Consider the following 21,700-nt stretch of genomic DNA (forward strand, 5'->3'; position numbering starts at 1 on the left):
GAAGATATGAGCTAGTGTGGTCCGGAGGAGGCTAAATATTTGCCAAAAGACAGATGCACAAGCTGAATGTAGCTTTACTCCTCAAATGTTTTTTCGAATACATTGATATCATATATATAGAAATAGATATATATTTTTTGAATCATTAAAGTTCATTTATTCTTTACAGCCCAGTGAGTATTGTTTTATACAATTTTAAATTACTTTTCCTTTGAGTGGTTGAGCTCAAATCTGGCTTTTTTAACTCAGTTTTTCTAGCTGTTTATTTCCTCATATATTCCCACAGTTTAGAATTACACTATCTTGTACGTGTGGTAATTTGGGGTTCATCTTCGAGTGCCTAGTTTAGTTTTTCCTTTTTCCCTGCTCTCCCACTTTGTCACTCATCCCTACTGCTTGCTAAAAGGCACTACTCCCATCCTGCGTCTCCATTACTGATTTATACTCCCTCCTCTCCCATCATACTCCACCATCACTGGTGCCTGCTGCTTCTTCTCTGTTTTCCTATCCTGCTCCTCCATTACTGATCCATACTGCCTCCTCTAGCTTCCGGCTTCCTCTCTTCTCTCCTATCCTGTTCCCCATTACTGATACATACTGCCTCCTTTCCCATTCTGTTTCATTGTCACTAGTCCATGCTGCTTCCTCTCTTCTCTCTCATCCTGCATGTCCATAATTGTTCAAGTAAAGACTCTTTGTTCTTCTTTCATTTCACTTTACCATCACTGACCCACACTGACTTATTTTTACTTTACTTTCTTTTCTTTTTACTTTACTTTCGCATCCCTTTTCATCCTCACCAATCCACACCATCCCTTCAACCTTCTCATCTGCTAAAAAAACAATAAAGTATCATACGCAGCAGTTTAGAAATTACCCTATCTGTCTGACATACCGGCACATCCTTTCCTGACTTTGTACGGAACTGCGCTTCTCAAGCACTATTCAGTGCCGGATTTGTAAGTTTATTTTTTAATAAATGAATTTAAGCATCCAGCAGAGAGCATTAGATCTGTCTCTTTACTCTCTTTCCTTCGCCTGAAATATGCCTATGATTGAGTGAGACTGGTGCCTGGATTCTTCTTTCACCATCCCAAGTGTGATCCGCTTTATCATCTTTATACCCCTGTGGGGAACAGCTTTATCAATCTGACCCTCTGTAGTTCCTGGGTCAGACAGTAAGGTGAGAGGCCACTATTTTTGGTGGTGGTGGGACTACAAGCACAGTCACTGAGGTGGAGATCACTGGATTTAATTTTGATCTTTTGGGACTTGATTTTTAACCACTTTACCACCGGAGGATTTTGCTGTCTTACGTACAGGCCACTTTTTGCGATTCGGCACTGTGCGAATTTAACTGACAATTGCGCGGTCATGCAACGCAGTACCTAAACAAAATTTACGTCCTTTTTTTCCCACAAACAGAGCTTTCTTTTGGTGGTATTTGATCACCTCTGCGCTTTTTATTTTTTGCGATATTAATAAAAAAATGCGAAAATTCTGAAAAAATAACAATATTTTTCTACTATGACAGTTAAAAAATATCCAATATATTCAATTTTTGTCATATATTTAGGCCAAAATGTATTTAGCTACATGTCTTTGACAAAAAAATTCTCAAAGGCATTTTTTTTAACCGCTTTAAGACCGGAAGATTTAACCCCATTCCTGACCAGGCCATATTTTGTGATTCGGCACTGCAATACTTTAACAGACAATTGCGTGGTCGTGCGACGATGTACCCAAATTAAATTTATGTCCTTTTTTTCAATATTTTTAACAATAACAATATTTTTCACATTTTTTTATATGAAATTCCCCCCCAAAAAAATGTAAAAAATAAAATTTAACATTTCAGGCTAATTTGTTTTCTGCTACATATTTTTGGTAAAAAAAAAATCGCAATAAGCGTATTTTGATTGGTTTGCGCAAAAGTTATTGCAGCTACTAACTACGGGAAATTTATGTCATTTTTATTGTTTTTTTTTTTTTAACTAGTAATGGCGGTGATCTGGAGGCGATCTGGGATTTTTTTTTGCGGGACTGCGACACTGCGGCGGACAGATCGGACCCTTGACTGACATTTTTGACACTTTTGGGGGTACCAGTGACATTACTACAGTAATCAGTGCTATAAATATGCACTGTTACTGTAAAAATGACACTGGCAGGGAAGGGGTTAATTTTTATTGGTGATCAAGGGGTTAATGTATGCCTGGTGCTTACTAACGTGTGTGGGGGGAGGGGACTGAGTGACACAGGGACAGATGGCAGGTTCAGCTATGCTGAATCCTGCAATCTGACCCTGCCTGTCACTTAGGAGATCCGCCCGCTTTGTTTACACAAGCGGGCGGATTTCCACACACGATCCCCGACAATCGGGGAAGAGCGGCGGTGATCACCGCCTCTCCTCCCCTGGCCCGACTCTGGCTGTGACTGAAAACAGCGGGAGCGAGCCTCCGGCGGTGCGCGCGCGCCGCCCACAAGGGGAGGAGTCCAGCAACGTAGGTCTACGTCGCTGGACGATATCGAGCCACTTTGCCGCGGTACGGTCAACGTGACCGGTTGGCAATTGGTTAACATATGATATGTACACTATATTTCTATGGTTGAATTTATGATTATGATGTACACATTTTTGATTATTATGATTATTATGTACACATTTTTTGATTACGTTTGATCATTTGTTTCACAAGCTTGTTTGGCGCAGCACTATTTGGTTACGTTTAGCATTTGTTGTGAGGTGAAAACACAGTTGTTGTTAGCAGCCAGACATTTAATTTGATTTAATTCACTATATATATTTTTCACCTTGTCTTTATTGACTATTTTTGCGCTGATAGCTTTCTCACTGTCACATATGGGTTATACAGGCCACCAGCAACCAATCAGAATTGATGACCCCCTATATAATCCCTCCCACACAGGAAGTACCTCAGTTTTGTAGCAAGCAATAAAAGACCCCATAGAAGAGGGAAGGGACCTCTGTGTCCCGTGATGTACTTCAAGAAATGGATTTTACATGTAAGTTGTATTAAAAATCAATTTTTCTTTTTGTACATCACGGGACACAGAGCCATAATCATAACATATGGGACGTCCCAAAGCAATGCATCGGAGGGGAGGGGGACACCAAAACAATACCGCCATCTGATCCTTAACAGAAGGATTACACCGCTACCTGCAGTACACTGCGGCCAAAAGAAGACTCCTCCTGGGTCCCAACACCCACTCTATAGAAACAAGTGAACGCATGCACCAACGACCAGGTCACGACCTTACAAATCGGAGCCATAGAGGCTTGATGGCGATGTCCCCAAGAGGCACCTACTCCTCTGGTAAAATGTGCCTTTAAAGGAAAAGGCGGAACCTTTCCTACTAAACCATACGCCTGGGTAATAACCTGGCGAATCCAACAGGAAATCATAGATTTAGATGCTGCCAACCCCTTCCTGAGGCCTTCTGGCAGCACAAACAAGCTCTTCGTTTTACGAATATGAACGGTTTCCTGTCAATATAATTTAAGTGCACGCATTACATCAAGGGAATGCAATAACTTTTCCTCCTCTGAGTGAGGATCTGGAAAAAACAAAGGTAGTATAATGTCCTGATTCAAATGAAAGACGGACACTACCTTGGGCATAAAATCTGGGTGAGGACATAAAATGATAAAATATCAAAAATGGATCTTTACAAGAAAGAGCTTCTATTTCCGATACCCTTCTAGCCGAAGTTATCGCAATCAAAAAGACCAGTTTTTTGGTCAAAAGAACCAGGGGAACCTGCCCCAGAGGTTCAAAAGGCTGTTTTTGCAAAACTGGCAACACCAAATTTAAGTCCCAAGCAGGGGCGGACTGAGCGGTCGGGCACTTCGGACGTGGTCCGAGGGCCCGGCCGGAAAGCCAGGAAGGGGGGGCCCGCCCGCCGCCAGCCACTGCCCGCCCGCTGCCCAGTATAAAATTAACTAACCGGCCAGCGATAAGTAGTGGGAGGAGGGGAGGGGCCCGGCGCCGATTCAGTGTGAAGAGGGGAGCTGGGGAGGGGCCCGGCGGCAGCGCCGCTACTTCTGTGTGAGGTGGGGAGGGGCGTGGCGGCCGTTGCTGCTTCAGCGCTGGATTTCCATTTGTGATGGCTGTGCACCGGCCAGATGGGAGCTCATTGCCCGAGTCCTTACCGGTAGGGGATTCCAGCTGCAGGAGTTCATTCTGAGAGAGGTGGAGCGGGAGAATACAGGCCAGTGGTATATCAACTTAGCGGCACTCCATGTGTTTAGTGACAGGTGTGTTTAGTGTATGTGGGAAGATAAGTTAGCATGGTTTTGTAAGATGTCAGGAGGGACTTGTGTGCAGGGACTTGAAAGGGATTGAGATGGCAAGGAAGGAAAGGGATGGGGTGAGAGCAGTGTTTGCAGGGGGGTGGGAGGCCAGTATTACTGCTGTGTGCCTGTAGCCAGTGTAAATCACTCCATGGCCTTTATGTGAAATCCAGCTCAACTCAATGGTCTCCTCTGAGTAATAATGTGTGTATCTGAATCATATATTTTTATTAAAATTGTGTGGGATAATGCAAATGTATATACACATCATTCCTCACAGGAGAGACCATTAAGTGGAGCTGGATTTCACATAGAGGCCATATGTTACAAGAACTACTCACAATCAAACAGAAACTGCCAGGGATCGTCAATATGCGACGCCAACCCGCACCCGCACACAGGACACCATGGAAATTCAGCGCTAGCCTGGGCCCCTCTTCTCACTAAAGCAGCGACGGCCACCGGACCCCTCCCCTCCTCACACTGAAGCAGAGCCGGCCGCCGGGCCCCTCCCCTCCTCACACTGAAGCAGCGCCGGGCCCCTCCCCTCCTCACACTGAAGCAGCGCCGGGCCCCTCCCCTCCTCACACTGAAGCAGCGCCGGCCGCCGGGCCCCTCCCCTCCTCCCACTACGTATCGCCGGGTGAGTTAATTTTGTACTGGGCGAGGGGCCCCTTTGCCAGCCGGGCCCCCCCCTTTCCGGCCAGGCCCTCGGACCACGTCCAAAGTGCCCGACCACTCAGTCTGCCCCTGGCCACAGGCCCACAGCCTGCCAGCACAGTGTTCATTGCATTGAAGGGGGCACAACACAGTGTTCATTGCATTGAAGGGGGCACAGCACAGTGTTCATTGCATTGAAGGGGGCACGCACGCTGAACTCTGCATTGAAGGGGGCACAGGCACAGCACAGTGTTCATTGCATTGAAGGGGGCACACACACTGAACTCTGCATTGAAGGGGGCACAGCACAGTGTTCATTGCATTGAAGGGGGCACGCACGCTGATCTCTGCTTTGAAGGGGGCATGTACGCTGGTCACTACATTGAAGGGGGCATGTACGCTGATCTCTGCATTGAAGGGGGCATGTACGCTGATCTCTGCATTGAAGGGGCATGTACGCTGGTCACTACATTGAAGGGGGCATGTACGCTGGTCACTGCATTGAAAGGGGGCATGTACGCTGGTCACTGCTTTGAAAGGGGGCATGTACGCTGGTCTCTGCATTGAAAGGGGGCATATACCATCTCCTGTACCATGACCTGTGACATGCCTGTACCATGACCTGTGACATGCCTGTACCATGACCTGTCACATGCCTGTACCATATCTGTGCCATGCCTATACCATCACCTATGCCATGCCCTTACCATGACCTGTGCCATGCCTATACCATCTCCTGTACCATGACCTGTGCCATGCCTGTACCATCACCTGTACCATGACCTCAAAGTCACGCAATTTTTTACCGCGTTTTTTGACGCGAAGCAATACCTATTAAATTTTTCTGTTTGCGCCCCCCCCCCCCAAAAAATTTTGAGCACCAGCTGCCACTGGTAAGAGGAGCGTACTTGGCCTAGATATGAGAGAGCTATGTTGTGTTGTTTTACTGTGGATGTGGCTGGAGGCGTGGTGTGGGTGTGGATGGAGGCGTGGCAAGGGTGTGGCTGGAGGCGGAACATGGGTGGGGCCTGGAAGGGGCCCTTGCTTTATTTTGCCCGGGGGCCCTGAGGGTTCTCAGTCCACCCCTGGTCCCAAGGACACAATAGTGGCTTCACTGGAGGAAGCAAACGTACTATTCCCCGGACGAAGGTTTGCACCAACGAATGGGAAGCGATCGGTTCTGGGTAAAAGATCGATAAAGCTGAAATCTGCCCTTTAAAATCTGCCCTTTAATTGTGCTCAGGGCTAATTTCATATCTACCCCTGCTTGCAGGAAGGATAGAATTCTCCCGATGATATATGTGCTGGGATGCCATTTGTCTTGCTTCACACCATGCAATGTAGGACTTCCAAACCCTGTAATAAATATATTTCTAGAGACTGGCTTCCTGGCGTTTATCAGTGTATGAACTGCTGGGCCAGACACACCGTGCTATTTCAAGATTAAGGCTTCAATAGCCAAGCCGTCACATTTAGAGACTGTACAGCAGGGTGGAATATCGGGACTTGAGAAAGCAAGTCCGGACGCAGTGGAAGGACCCAGGGCCCCGTCACTGCCAACTTCTGGATTTGTGCATACCAAATCCTCCTCGGCCAAGCCGGGGCTATCAGAATTACTTGTTTCCCCTCCAGCTGGATCCTACTCAACAGACGCAATATCAGCTCAGCTGTACTGGAGGAAAGGCATAGATCAGGGAATACTCCTCCCAAGGAGTCACCAAAGCATCCACTCCGACTGCGAGTGGATCCCTGGTCCTGGACACAAATCTCTCCAGTTTGTTGTTGAACCTGGATGCCAACATATCATCTACATCTGGGACCCCCCAGCGTAGGCAAATCAATTGAAAAATCTCTGGATGTAAGGACCATTCCCACCGGAGACATCTGTTGACGGCTCAAGTAATCTGCCTGCCAGTTATCAATGCTGTCAGGCATGGCCCAAACTTCTCTGCCCAGGACAGGATGATATCCACCTCTTTCTGGGCTGAAAGACTCCTTGTGCCTCCTTGATGGTTGACATAAGCCACGGCCGTGGCATTGTCGGATTGTACCCTGACAGGGTGACCCCGAAGTCTGGACGTCCAGAACTTCAGCGCCCGACTGACTGCACGAATTTCCAAAATGTTGATGGAGTGATGACTATCTACCAAAGACCACTTCCCCTGGACAGAGGCTTCCTCTAGGGAAGCTTCCCAGCCAGAGAGACTGGCGTCCGTAGTCACCACCTTCCAGGTTACTGGAAGAAAGGATTTTCCCTGTTCTGCAAGGGTCTGGCGTGGAATTGAGAATATGGAATTGCCTCGAAAGTGGACACCATCTTCCCCAGTAATGTCATGTAAAAGACATATAGACGGATATCTCAGTCTCACTATAGACCGAACCTGATTCTTCAGGTCTGAGACCCTTCTTGCTGGCAAGAATATCTTTGCCTGGATTATGTCGACAAGAAGCCCCAGGTATTCCAGACGCTGGACTGGCTGTAATGCTGACTTTGCTAAATTCAGTATCCAACCCAGACGTTTCAAAAAATGTACAGTCTGAAGGATATTTTGGCTTAGAGCTGACACCAATCGATCTATTAGCAATAGATTGTCCAGATATCTTATAATTGATATCCCTCTGGACCTTAGAACAGCCAATACTGGAGCTAGGATCTTTGTGAGCACTCTTGGTGCTATGGCCAACCCGAAGGGTTGGTAGCATAATCTTCTTTCTTCTAACAAACATGTGGAGCTCCTCTCCACAGCGACCTTCACCTTTTAGACACTGGCGAAAAAAAACTCAAGTACTTCCTGTGTGGGGGGGGTTATATAGGGGGTCATCAATTCTGATTGGGATAGAATATAAATAAATCCGCGCTAAGGATGTCAGAGGATAAATTAAATGCGTGCACAAGTAAGCTGCAGCCTCACTTAAAATATAGCCAAAAAAGGCTATATAAATATGTATGTAAATATGAAGTGGTGGCGCTGCTTATAAAGTGCAAATAGGTATATATAAATATATAAAATGAAAAAAATAATAAAATGTAGAAACACAGATGTGATTGAGGAATAAAAATATAAATATAAATGGTGGATATGTAAATAATACCACAATATAGTGAAAATCCAACATAAAATGGTATTGGGAATGAGTTAATATGGAATATATGAAAAAATATAAAAAATATAATAATAAAATGAAGTAAAATATAAATAACCACCAGAGTGCGTAGTATAAAGTGCAAAGTACTACAATATATATATCTCTTAGTATATACCTAAAATAATAATATCAGCATGTGGCAATAAAATGGTAAGAAAATAACTTGAAATAATAATACATAGACAATAGTATAATATAAAAAAGTGTGCAAAAAGTGCAACAATAAAATTGGGTGTGCGGGAAACTTTTCCAAAAAAAATGAATAAAGTGCGGGAAACTATTTTTACAAAGTGCAGCAAGAAGTGATGTGATCTAAATTCATGTGATAAATAGTCCGTATAATAATAAAGGTGCAAACAATATTATGGGCAAGCTCAATGTGCAAAGAAATATGAACTCCAAGGTAGAAATAAGAAATGGTATTAGATCAGATCAGCTGTTAAGATAAGTCCATATATAGATGGTTGTGCCCCGAGGAGTGGTGAATGGATAAGTATCCAGCGGTGACCCCCAAGGTGGGTGACTGGCGAGTGGCGGGGAAACCTCAAGTAGAAAAACCTACTCACCAGATGTACCCACCCCACACAGGGGTATAGGGCAGGTACTGTGGAAATATCCTGTTGGTCCTGGCTCTGGGTAGTAGTTCCCTTCCTGGGGGAGATGTAGTATAGGGTCCGCAGGGATATCCTAAAGTGAGATCCTATCCGATAGTAGGATATCCAACGATCCGTGGGGTGAACTGATATGGCCACTCAAAGGTATGTGGATGGAGGGATCATATAAATGGAAAAGAACTCGATAGTGTAATACCGTTTTTAAGGTTTATTCCTTCCAGCAGTAACATAAAAATGGGTACTCACATAGATAAAATCAGTAAACAGCGAGGTAGTGGCGTCCCGGAACGCAATGCGTTCCAACTGGAGACCGGAACCGGAAGTGACGTGACGGCGCTGTACGCGTTTCGTCATGTGACGTCTTCTGCAGCCTAAGGCTGCAGAAGACGTCACATGACGAAACGCGTACAGCGCCGTCACGTCACTTCCGGTTCCGGTCTCCAGTTGGAACGCATTGCGTTCCGGGACGCCACTACCTCGCTGTTTACTGATTTTATCTATGTGAGTACCCATTTTTATGTTACTGCTGGAAGGAATAAACCTTAAAAACGGTATTACACTATCGAGTTCTTTTCCATTTATATGATCCCTCCATCCACATACCTTTGAGTGGCCATATCAGTTCACCCCACGGATCGTTGGATATCCTACTATCGGATAGGATCTCACTTTAGGATATCCCTGCGGACCCTATACTACATCTCCCCCAGGAAGGGAACTACTACCCAGAGCCAGGACCAACAGGATATTTCCACAGTACCTGCCCTATACCCCTGTGTGGGGTGGGTACATCTGGTGAGTAGGTTTTTCTACTTGAGGTTTCCCCGCCACTCGCCAGTCACCCACCTTGGGGGTCACCGCTGGATACTTATCCATTCACCACTCCTCGGGGCACAACCATCTATATATGGACTTATCTTAACAGCTGATCTGATCTAATACCATTTCTTATTTCTACCTTGGAGTTCATATTTCTTTGCACATTGAGCTTGCCCATAATATTGTTTGCACCTTTATTATTATACGGACTATTTATCACATGAATTTAGATCACATCACTTCTTGCTGCACTTTGTAAAAATAGTTTCCCGCACTTTATTCATTTTTTTTGGAAAAGTTTCCCGCACACCCAATTTTATTGTTGCACTTTTTGCACACTTTTTTATATTATACTATTGTCTATGTATTATTATTTCAAGTTATTTTCTTACCATTTTATTGCCACATGCTGATATTATTATTTTAGGTATATACTAAGAGATATATATATTGTAGTACTTTGCACTTTATACTACGCACTCTGGTGGTTATTTATATTTTACTTCATTTTATTATTATATTTTTTATATTTTTTCATATATTCCATATTAACTCATTCCCAATACCATTTTATGTTGGATTTTCACTATATTGTGGTATTATTTACATATCCACCATTTATATTTATATTTTTATTCCTCAATCACATCTGTGTTTCTACATTTTATTATTTTTTTCATTTTATATATTTATATATACCTATTTGCACTTTATAAGCAGCGCCACCACTTCATATTTACATACATCAATTCTGATTGGTTACCAGTGTCCTTCACCTATAGGTGGCCTATATAACCCATAGGTTATGATTATGGCTATATGTCCCGTGATGTACGAAAAGAAAATTATTTTTTCTAACAAATTCATTCAAGAACATGTTGCAAAAATGAATACAGCCAAATTAAAGTCTTAGGAGCAAAGCTAAAATTTTAGACAACAAAATTCGAATTAACAACAATTCAACTACAGGTGAGTCAAATTTATTCATTAAACAAGGTTCCAGCAGACAGCTGATTATAAAAGGGTGTTACTTAACGAAGAAAACCCCTTCCCATTTCATGCTGTCAGCAATGGCACCACATAGAAGAGAAAAGTCACAAGGCCTGAGAAAGAAAATGATTTCTTTAAACAAGAAAGGTAAAGGCTACAAAAAGATCAGCAAAGCTTCACTTATCAGTCACAATACAGTAACAAAAGTAAAAAAAAAAAAAAGGTTTTACAAAGATGGAACTGCACCATCTCACAGAGACGTCCAGGCCATCCACAACTGTCGCCAACTTGTTCGTTTCATGTCTAGAAGACTTGGTGATGTCCTTATACAAATCATGGAGGTCATACAAAATACTAGATGCAGTAGTTTATGTGGTGGGGTGTTTTTATTTTTGCATTAACTTGAGTAAAACTGAAGATTTTGTATTACAAGTTATATTATTAACCTTACTTTCATGCAATGAGCTAAACAAATGTTCTATAAAACTCAGTTTTTTAAAAGTTTTGGAAATTGTTCTTGTGTTCACTGAGATATTGATTAAAATCTTATTTTTCAAAAGGGAAGTACTCATTTATGCTGAGCACTGTAAAAACGCGGAGGAACGTACCCATTGTTTGCAAGCAACGAAACCATCAGAAGATCGCTATAGCATTTAAAAAAGCATATCATAAATAGAGAGCTTAAGTATTTATTTACTCCAAGTACATATACTTTACAATTGCATCTGTATTGGTTTTCTTTATTACATTCATGATCTTTACACAAGGCAGTTAAGCATAGCAGAGAACCTACAGCATACTGTTAAACAAGTCTTTAGGGTTGATTTACTAAAGACAAAGTGCAAGTGCTGTTGGTGAAGCTTCACTTTGTAAAGAATACACAATCAAGTGCAAGGAAAATTACCACATTCACTAAGCTCTGGGGAAAATAAGTGCAACTGCACCTGCAAAGTGCATGGTATTTTTGCCTTTAGAAAATCAACCCCTGAGTGTGTATCCTTATTCTAAAATGATTATTAGCAACCTATTAATTCTTTAATTGAAAGTGATTGTAAAGGAAAATGTTTTTTTTTTATTTAAAATAAATAAATAAAACGTCATACTTACCTGCTCTGTGTAGTGGTTTGCACAGAGCAGCCCCGATCCTCCTCTTCTCAGGCCCCCTGGAGGCACTCTGGGCCCCTTCTCCTTGCCAAGTGCCCCCATAACAAGCCGCTTGCTGTGGGGGCACTCGCGCATGCTTGCTCCTGAGCTGCTTCTTTGTGTCTATAAGACACAGAGAGCACAGTTCAGCCCCACCCCCACTCCTGCCTCTCTGTTTGTGATTGACAGCAGTGAGAGCCAATGGCTACAGCTGCTGTATCTCAGTCAATCAGGATTGAGAGATCTGGGAGAGCCTCGGGACTCGTGCACAACCCTGGATGGAGATCAGGCTTAGGTAAGTATTAGGGGCATAAAATGCATGAAGGTTAAAAAAAAAAACCTTCAGCCTTTACAACCATTTTAATTAAAAAGAAAAAGTCTCCTCACCTCAAGTCCTTTTTCAGTTTTTTTTTTTCAACAAATAATATAACTATTTACCTCTGTTACTGGTGTATCCCAAAGAACTGCTGGCTTCATACTGATGGAGGTGTGGCCGTGGAATGAGAAGGATGTTTGAGATTTTGCCCAGGGAACTCTCATCTGATGTCTGGCTCCGTCCCTCCTCAGCTGGGAAGGGGCGACTCTGCTGGGAGGGGCTACAAGACGTATCGTAAGAACAGGAACTTTTCCGCGTCTGGGTTTCTCTCACTGGCCTGTGTAAAAGAAAGAGATTTTAATGAGACAAAGAAAAACAATGCAAAAGCAAAACATTTACCTCCCTTGAGGCTTATTTACTACAAACAAATGAAACTGATGCCATCAATACTAACTACAAGCAAATATTCAATGAACTTATTCCTTAAAGGGAGTATCCAATGGGTGTATCCAATATGATACACTCCACCATTGGAACTGTCACTTCTTGAAGAACAGTGGCTCTACTATGGGAAGCTGTCAAGTCACTTAACCACTTTGGCTCCAGAAGATTTACCCCCCCTTCATGACCAGGCCATTTTTTGCGATGGGGCACTGTGTTACTTTAACTGACAATTGCATGGTTGTGCGACACTGTACCCAAGTAATTTATGTCCTTTTTTCCCCACAAATAGAGCTTTCTTTTAGTGGTATTTGATCACCTTTGCGTGTTTTTTTTATTTTTTTGCACTATAAACAAAAAAGGACCAACAATTTTGAAAAAAAAACACACATTTTTTTTTACTTTCTGCTATAATACATATCCAATAAAAAATTTAAAATATCAAATGTCTTCATAAATGTAGGCCAATATGTATTCTGCTACATATTGGAGTGTATATTAATTGGTTTGCACAAAAAGTATAACGTCTACAAACTATAAGATATTCATGACCGTAAGAGCTGTGAAAATGTGGAATAGACTCCCTCCAGAGGTATTTCTGGCTATCTCACTAGATTGCTTTAAAAAAGGCATGGATTCTTTCCTGGGTGTACATAATATAAATGGGTACTAATATTTATAGGTAAAGTTGATAGGTAAAGGACAAACAAGGAATATCCGATAGCCTCTCAGGGGATCAGGAAGGAATACTTTTCCCCTGCAGTAGCAAAATGGTTCATGCTTTGCTGGGGTTTTTTCACCTTCCTCTGGATCAACTGCGGGTAAAGGATTGTGTATATGGAATTGTATGGTTGGGTTTTCTTTACGGTTTTTTTTTTTTTTTTTATTGGTTGAGCCAGATGGACTTGTGTCTTTTTTCAACATGACTAACTATGTAACGGTGGCGATTAGCAACTTATAGGCAGACAAATCATACACTAAGTGACACTTTTTTCAGAACCAATGATACTAATAGAGTGATCAGTGCTAAAAATATTCACTGTTACTGTACTAATGACACTGGCTAGGAAGGAGTTAACATCAGGGGAGATCAAAGGGTTAACAGTGTGCCAAAAAGGTTTTTTTTACAGTTTAGGGCACTGTGCTGTTTAATCTGCTCTTTTTTTTTTTTTTTTTAGGGTAACAAACACTTTAAAGCGGAACTAAGCTGTATCTGAGCACCACAAACTGAAAATCCTATCGGATTCATTTTTTAATGTTCAAAGCAAAATTCGCCCATCCATTCAGGTCTCCATGCTTTATTTTGTTGAGAAATCACTTTGAAAAACATCTCTCAAGCATTTTTAGCTGTGACCATCCTGAGTTAGGGCAGATGCATTTCTTCCTGGGATCCATCTGCCCTTAGTTCAGGCATGCAGGCAGGAGAGCATGCTTAGCTGAGAAAGCCCCTTTCTCCAGACGAAAGAAAAAAAATGCTCATGAAGACTCCTGGGATGAATGACATAATTTTGGCCTAGGCCAGAAACCAGGAAGCAACTGAAAAAACTGGATTTGTATCTTACCGTAAAATCCTTTTCTCTGATGTTCATTGACGGACACAGCTCCATATGTTCTTTGACCCTTGGGTTATGCTGCTCTCCATAGGAATAGGACACTAGGTGGAATAAAATAGACTACGCCCATAGGGCAGTCCTAGGGGGTATACTCCCACTTCCTGCTATAGGACTTCCGTTTTGTAACAAGCAGTGTTAGAAGAATACATAACCTAACTCAACAGAGGGGTGGGTGCTGTGTCCATCAATGAACCTCAGAGAAAAGGATTTTACGGTAAGACAAAAATCAAGTTTTCTCTTTCGTTCATTGACAGACACAGGTCCATATCATCTTTAACCCTTGGGACGTCCCAAAGCAGTGTCAACATAAGGGGTGGAAAAAAACACAGCAATAAACATATTTCCCAAAAGGGCTAAAGGTAGCCAACCAGATAAATCAGGAGCTCAACCAGGAACAACTGGAGCTCACCTACCAAAGAAAAATACACCCTCAAGAGGCAGGAGTCTCTGCAATAGCAGCCTGCAAAACTTTGCGGCTAAAAGCAGCATCCGCAGATGCGAGTACATCCACCTTGTAAAACATTGTGAATGTGTGCACAGACAACCAGGTGTCAGCCTTGCAAACCTGGACCACTGAAGCCTGATGACAGAAGCCCCAGGAGGCACTAAGTGACCTCATAGAAGGCGCCTTAACAGGGAAAGGAAGAACCTGACCCTTGACGGAATAGGCTTACACCACTGTCTGCCTGATCCATCTGGAAATGGTCGCAGCAGATGAGGCCTGCCCCTTACGAGACCCATCAGTAAGGACAAACAAGAAATCCGATTTCTGAATCGACTCAGTCACCGCCAGGTACACTCTGATTGCCTGTACCACATCCAGGGAATGTAAGGCAATCTCTCTAGGATGCTTAGGCTTAGGACACAAGGAAGACAACACAATGTCTTAATTTAAATGGAAACCAGAGACGACCCTAGGAAGGAACGACTGACAGGGACATAGCACCGCTTTGTCCCTGTAAACCACCAAGTAAGGGGACCGACAGGACAATGCAGCCAACTGGGACACCCTGCGTGCAGAAGTAATAGCCACCAAAAAGGCTACCTTCTGCGACAAAGTAAGCAGAGGAAGTCCACAAATATTTTCAAAAGGCGGTTTTTGAAGAACCAACAGTATCAAATTGAGGTCCCACGGAGGCACCAGGGACCTTACCGGAGGAGCCAGGTGGCGTACCTCCTGGGCGAAAGTGTAAACCAAGCAATTTGTGGCCAACGGGCGTTGGAAAAAGATTGCCAAAACAGAAATCTGGCCCTTGATGGAGCCCAGGGCCAAACACTGATCTACACCTCTTTGCAGAAACTCCAGCAGACGAGAGACTGAAAAAGGAACGGGGGGGGGACCTCCCGAGACTCACACCAAGTAGTGTACACCCTCCAAACTCGATGATAAATCTTCCTAGAAGTAGATTTCCTAGCTTTCAAAAGTGTAGGAATTACCGAATCCGATAACCCTGTATCCCTTAGTACCTGGCTTTTAATAGCCAGGCTGTTAAAGCCAGCGACCGTAAAGCAGGATGGAAGATCGGTCCTTGAGTCTCTGAGAGGGAGTCTCCAAGCGGCATCAGCTACCAGTCCTACTAGGCCTGCGTACCAAGACCGACGAGACCAGTCCGAGCCACCAGAATGACTGGAATCCCTTCTGCCTCGATTCTGCTCAGGAGTCACGGCAGAAGTTGTAATGGAAGAAAGGCATACATTAGGAGATACTGACCCCAAGGTGCCACCAGAGCGTTCGAGGCCTCGGCCAGAGGATCTCGAGACCTTGCCACAAACCTCTGAACCTTCTGGTTCGGACGAGAGGCTAACAGGTCCACATCGGGAGTCCCCCACTGGAGACACAGTTGTTGAAACACCTCCAGGTGAAGAGACCATTCACCCAAATCCAGCGCCTGCTGACTGAGGTAGTCCGCCTGCCAATTTTCCACCCCTGGAATGTGAACAGCAGAAAGTGCTTAAACAAAGCATTCTGCCCACCTTAGAATACCAGTCACTTCTCAGGGCACTTTTGGTGCCCCCTTGGTGATTGACATAGGCCAGCCATGGCCTTGTCCAATTAAATCCTTACTGGGCGCCCCCACAGACGATCCGTCCACAAGGACAGACAAAGCCTGATTGCCCGAATCTTCAGGACATTGATTGGCAGACTGGACTCCTTCTGAGTCCAAGCCCCTTGAGCCGGATCTGTGCCCAAGACACCTCCCCAACCAGACAGGCTGGCATCCGTGTTAACCCCAGCCCAGTACAGGGAAAGAAAGGATTTCCCCTGTCGAAGCGCCGGGGAGCGGAGCCAACATATCAAGGACCCCCTCGTTCCCCCGGCTCAACAGAATCATATTGTCTAGGGACTGTGGATTCTTGTCACATTTGGCAAGACTCTCTTTTTGCAGAGGCCTTGTATAGAACTGAGCAAACTGACCCGCCTCGAAGGTAGAGACCATCAAGCCCAGCACTTGCATGCAAGTCCTAAGAGATGAGCCCCGGTTGGATAACAGGAGGCGAATTGCATGCTGCAACTTCAGAATTTTTGTCTCTGGACGAAAAACACCCGGGCTGAGGCTGAATCCAGTCAGGTCCAGGTTGTCCAGTTTGTTAGACAGAGTCAGAGCTGATTTCTGAAAATTCAGTGTCCAGCCGAACTCTTGCAAGGTTCGCACAGTGATGTCCAAATCGTCTTTCAAGACAGTTGGAGACTCTGTGTGCAGAATGAGATAGTCCAGGTACCCCAGTACTGCGATCCCCCTCTGCTTGAGCAACGCTAACGCCGGAGCCAAAAACTTTTGTGAACACCTGAGGAGCGGAGGCAAGACCAAAGGGTAACGCCACAAATTGATAGTGCTCCGCGCCAATGGCAAAGCGAAGAAAACGCTGGTGCCCGACATATATTGGGATTTGAAGGTAATCGTCCTTGATATCAATAGAGGCCAGAAAATTCCCTTGAGGAAGGAATGCCACTACTGTGTGAATGGACTCCATCCAAAGTTTTTTTAACCCGCACAAAGCGGGTTCAGGGCCTTGAGATCCAAGATTGGATGGATCTTGCTTTCCGTCTTGGGGACAGTAAATAGATTTAAATAAAACCCCTGAAAATGTTCTGACTCTGGAACTGGTACAATGACTCCTTGCAAAAACAGATCTTGTGCCGCCCATAGAAGGCCTTGCAGACGATCCGGGGACAGACGCAAGTTGAAAGGAAAGAACCTTGCGGGAGGCAAGGACTGAAAATCGATCTTGTAGCCTGGACCGAATCAGCTTGTGGACCCATTTGTCTTGAATGAAAGAGATCCATGGGTCTGGAAAGAAGCAAAGACGCCCCCCCCCCACCCCAGGTATGGGTGAGGGCGCCCCTTGTGGCAGATGTGGACTTGTCTATGGCACCAACAGAACCAGTTTTTGACTTACCAGACCAAGATCTCTTAGAAATTCCCGTAAAGTTACGGGCGGATTTTGATCCCTTGTGCTGCGATCCCCAGGGACGAAAGGGCCGTTTGTGAGCCGAGAAGAAAGGACCATGCTTGCGACGAGGCTCTTTGCTCTTGGTGACCTGTGGAAGCATGGTACTCTTACCTCCCGTAAGACCTTGAATGATCTCTTCCATAGACGCTCCGAACAGGCGGTCTCCTACAAGGGGGAGATCCGTCAGCACCCTTTTGGAAGCCTGGTCCGCAGACCAGCTTTTCAGCCAAATCATACAGCGAAGAGTCACAGCTGTCACAGACACTCTACAGGCTAAAGGGACCGCATTCAGAGAGGCACCCCAGATATACTGTAACCCCTGTACCAGTTGGTCCACCAGCTCTGTCGACTCAGGAGAATACTGACCACCTTCCAAATCCTGGCACAGAAGCTTTGCCCATTCCGTTAAGGTTTGGGAAACCAAGGTTATGGCAAACACCGGCCTCAAAATGAAACCGGCCACGGTAAAAAGGTATCGAACCAGAGGCTCTCTTGTCCACTGGGTTTTTAAAGGACGGAGAGTCCTCCACCAGCAGTAGTGTGGCTTTATTTAACCTGGAAACCTGAGAATCCACCACCGGCTGAACTGTCAGTTTTTTTAAAAGGGACTCTTCAAAAGGATACCTCCTAGCGAAACGCTTCGGTATCCCGACCATGCGTTTTGGGGAACCCCATTGACTTGCGACAATATGGTCATAGGAGAGAAAGGGTAATACCTTAGTCGCCTTGGATGGTCTGCGGGTACCAAATTGCACAGGACGCATTAGCTGAGTCCACCAAATTTAAAGTTTCCAGTACTGATAAAATCAGTGCCTCCACAAGCGCCTTTTCATGCACGGCTGTAGTGGAAGAGGATTTATCCTCACTGTCAGAGCACTCGGTGTGTGGACGCAGACCCAGTAGGGGCCAAATCAACCTCAGAATCAAAGGAGACAGAGAATGCAGTTGAAGGCAGGGGGATGCGTTTTGCCAGGCCTATGTTGAAAGGCCATATAAACTTTTGACACCAGTGACTGCAGGAGCGTCATCATGGCCGCCAGGGTGGACTGAGACCCCGAGGGTCCCGCAGCTTCTGAGAGTGGGTCAGGTTGTGACACATGCTCCAGGGACTCCATGGTTAACCAGGGGACCGCCAGCAAAATCTGGAAATAAAAAAAATCGCCGTAAAAATCCCCCCCCCCCCACCGCTGCACCGGTGGCACCACAGGTCCCTGCGCACCAAAAGTGCTGCTATAGCAGAAAGAGGGAGCTTGCACACCCCCAGGAACTCACCACCACCGACTCAGGAGGGACCCAGAGAGCCATTCTGCCTGCCGTGCGGCGATCAGAGAGGAAGAGGAAATGCAAGCACTGCCACTAGGGACCCACCGCTGAATCACTGCTCTCCAGGCTACAAGAAACATGGCCGCTGAGCTACACATACATGGCTGCCGAGATCAATAGCAGCCATTCACAGCAAAACTGTGGTGCCCATGCGACTCCCAGGCCCCCCACCAGACTCTTAGGTAAATGCAGCCAGCAAGGGGGGCCCTGGCAGGGACCCCCACTAGGACACATTTCCCAAAAAATGTGCTAACTGAGCAGCCGGCGGCGCGTTCCCACCCCCCCCCCTCCAGCCCAATCACCCCTTAACCCCCCAAACATGTAAATAGTCTGGCAACCCTGGGGGGTGGGGACTAAAGGGGGGGTGGTGAGGGCGTTTTTGCAGGGGGACCCCACTAGCGAGGGGGGGCACCATTTGGGAAGGAAGGACACACGGGGGCCTACCAACCCAGGGAGGGGCCCGTGTCCACCCTTAAAATTCACCAGAGAAGAGGGGGGGGACACTCACCATACCTTGGAACTGATCAGACACCACTCCGGGCAGATCACCGTACCATCTTGGAATGGGGGTGCTGCGGGGCAGAGGTATGCTGCGACACAGGTCGTGACCAGGGCTATGTGTCCTTGCGAGATGTTTAACTCACCGGCCAGCCCCCATCCAGTAGGTCGCGCCCGGCCTAGTGTGGAGCGGTGGTCAGGTCGTGCCCACTGGCCAAACTGGGAAGCCCGTAAGGATCTAGGATATCCAGTGCATCGCCCAGTCCAGCAGTTGATTGTAGTTCTCACTGGAACAGACTTGATTGTAGTTCAAAAAATAATAAAAGAAAAAAAATTCAGTTTAAAAAATGTAAAAAATGCCAGGACTAGAGATCCCAGCAAGGAACTAGGTCCTTACTCCTGACTAGGCAGAAAAAAAACTGAAGTCTTATAGCAGGAAGTGGGAGTATAACCCTGAGGACTGTCCTATGGGCGTAGTCGATTTTTTTCCACCTAGTGTCCTACTCCTTTGGAGAACAGCAGAACCCAAGGGTCAAAGAAGTTATGGAGCTATTGCCGTCAATGAACAAAAGAGAAAATGGGATTTTGACGGGCACAGCTCCTGATTCTTCTTAACCATTGGGTTATACTCCCCCCTACAGGAGTAGTACACTAGGCAGGAAAAAGCTTGACTACCCCTAAGGGCAGTCCCAGGTTGTATACACCCAGCTATAGGCACTCAGTTTTGTTACAAGTAGTGTCAGAAGAAAGCCAACTCCACAAAGGAAAGCCAACTCCATCAATGAACATCAGAGAAACAGATTTTACGGTAAGCCAAAAATCCCATTTTCTCTTTCGTTCATTGACGGACACAGCTCCTGATTCTTCTTAACCACTTGCCGACCGCCGCAAGTAGATATACTGCGGCGGTCAGCCCCTCACAGGCAAAGTGACGTATATACAGTAAACGTTACTAGCCTGTGAGGCTCTGGGGAGCGAGCGCGCGCCGCAGGAGGCACGCTCCCGCGCGGTCACGGACCCCCCCCGCGCGTGTGACCAGCGGACCCGACGTCCACCGATCACTCTGCGATCGTCGCTGCAGAGGGAGAAAGTCAGGCGGCTAGTATAAACAAGCCGCCTGTCATTCTCCCCTGTGTAAAAACACTGATCATACCGTTCTACTATGTTCTACTATGTAGGACCGTTGATCTTTGTTCCTACAGCTCAAGCCACAGCCAATCACAGTTAGAATCACGCCCCTAGGGACAGACAGCCCCTCCCTCTCAAATAAAGTTAACCCCTTCACTACCAGTGTATTTTTACAGTAACAGTGCATATGTATAGCACTGATTACTGCAGTAATGTCACTGGTAACCCCAAAAGAGTCAAAAATGTCAGTCAAGGGTCAATATGCAATGTAATTCCTCAAGTGATCTATACCACCTGGTCAGGATCTTATATCCCGATTCCTGCATTCTAGAGCATGTAGATGATTTAAGTGCAAAATAGAAAATAAAATCTCTCTGTTCCGCAGAGATTGTTATATTTAGAGCTCTTTTCCATGCGGCTATATATAGTGGAATATAAGATTCTGGGAGCGTACTCAATTCTGCATAGGTTCTCGACAGGCCCCACCAAATAATTTGACCTGATGCACATAGTTGCTCAAAGGCAGTGGGCATATTCACTGTCACTGGATCGAATGGCAGTGACAAAAGGTAGTGTCGCATTTGAATTGCTTGCAATGGCGGAAGAGGTGGTGAGAGCATTTGTTGAATATCTATTGTGGATTCCCATCCTCCCGAATTCCAAAAATCTTGAAATCTGAACTTATTGACGGATATAAATTGAAAAATTTTAGGGTTTCCAAGCTTTTGACAGCATAGGAATCACTGATTCAAACAAACCTCCACCCTTCAGCACCTGGCCTTTAACAGCCAAGCCTTTAAAGCCAGCAACTGTAAAGCAGGATGGAAGATTGGTCCTTGGGACAGCAGATCCTCCCTGAGAGGAAGTCTCCAAGGAGCATCGGCGACCAGCCGTACCAGGTCGGCATACCAAGACCGGCAAGACCGGTCTTGAGCCACTAGAATGACCGGAATCTCTTCTGCCTGAATCCTGCACAGGAGTCATGGCAGAAGTTTGAGAGGGCTTGAACGAAACAGTCAGCCCGCCTTAGAATGCCGGCTACTTACCGAGGATCCAGGACACTTCCTGTGCCCCCTTGGCGATTGACATAGACCACGGCCGTGGCACTGTCTGAATGAATTTGTACCGGACACCCCTGAAGACGATTGTCCAATGAACCAAAGTCTGATCGCTTGGAGTTCCAGTACACTAATTGGCAGTCTGGGCTCTGTCAGAGTCCAGACCCCCTGAGCACGTC

At 45.5% G+C, this 21,700-nt stretch overlaps 1 protein-coding gene across 6 annotated transcripts in view; it reads right to left on the reverse strand.

Annotated features, from left to right (window-relative positions):
- DEPDC5 (DEP domain containing 5, GATOR1 subcomplex subunit) overlaps nt 1–21,700 on the reverse strand; it is a 228,801-nt gene that overhangs the window by 132,334 nt on the left and 74,767 nt on the right. For all 6 annotated transcript variants that reach the window (XM_082263291.1, XM_082263293.1, XM_082263290.1 and 3 more), the window contains exon 21: nt 12,130–12,344. In XM_082263291.1, coding sequence (XP_082119417.1) covers nt 12,130–12,344 — 215 coding nt within the window. The remainder of the gene's footprint in view (nt 1–12,129; nt 12,345–21,700) is intronic.

Source organism: Pelophylax lessonae (assembly GCF_965119305.1).
Source record: "Pelophylax lessonae genome assembly, chromosome: 1".
NCBI classification, from domain to species: Eukaryota; Metazoa; Chordata; class Amphibia; order Anura; family Ranidae; genus Pelophylax; species Pelophylax lessonae.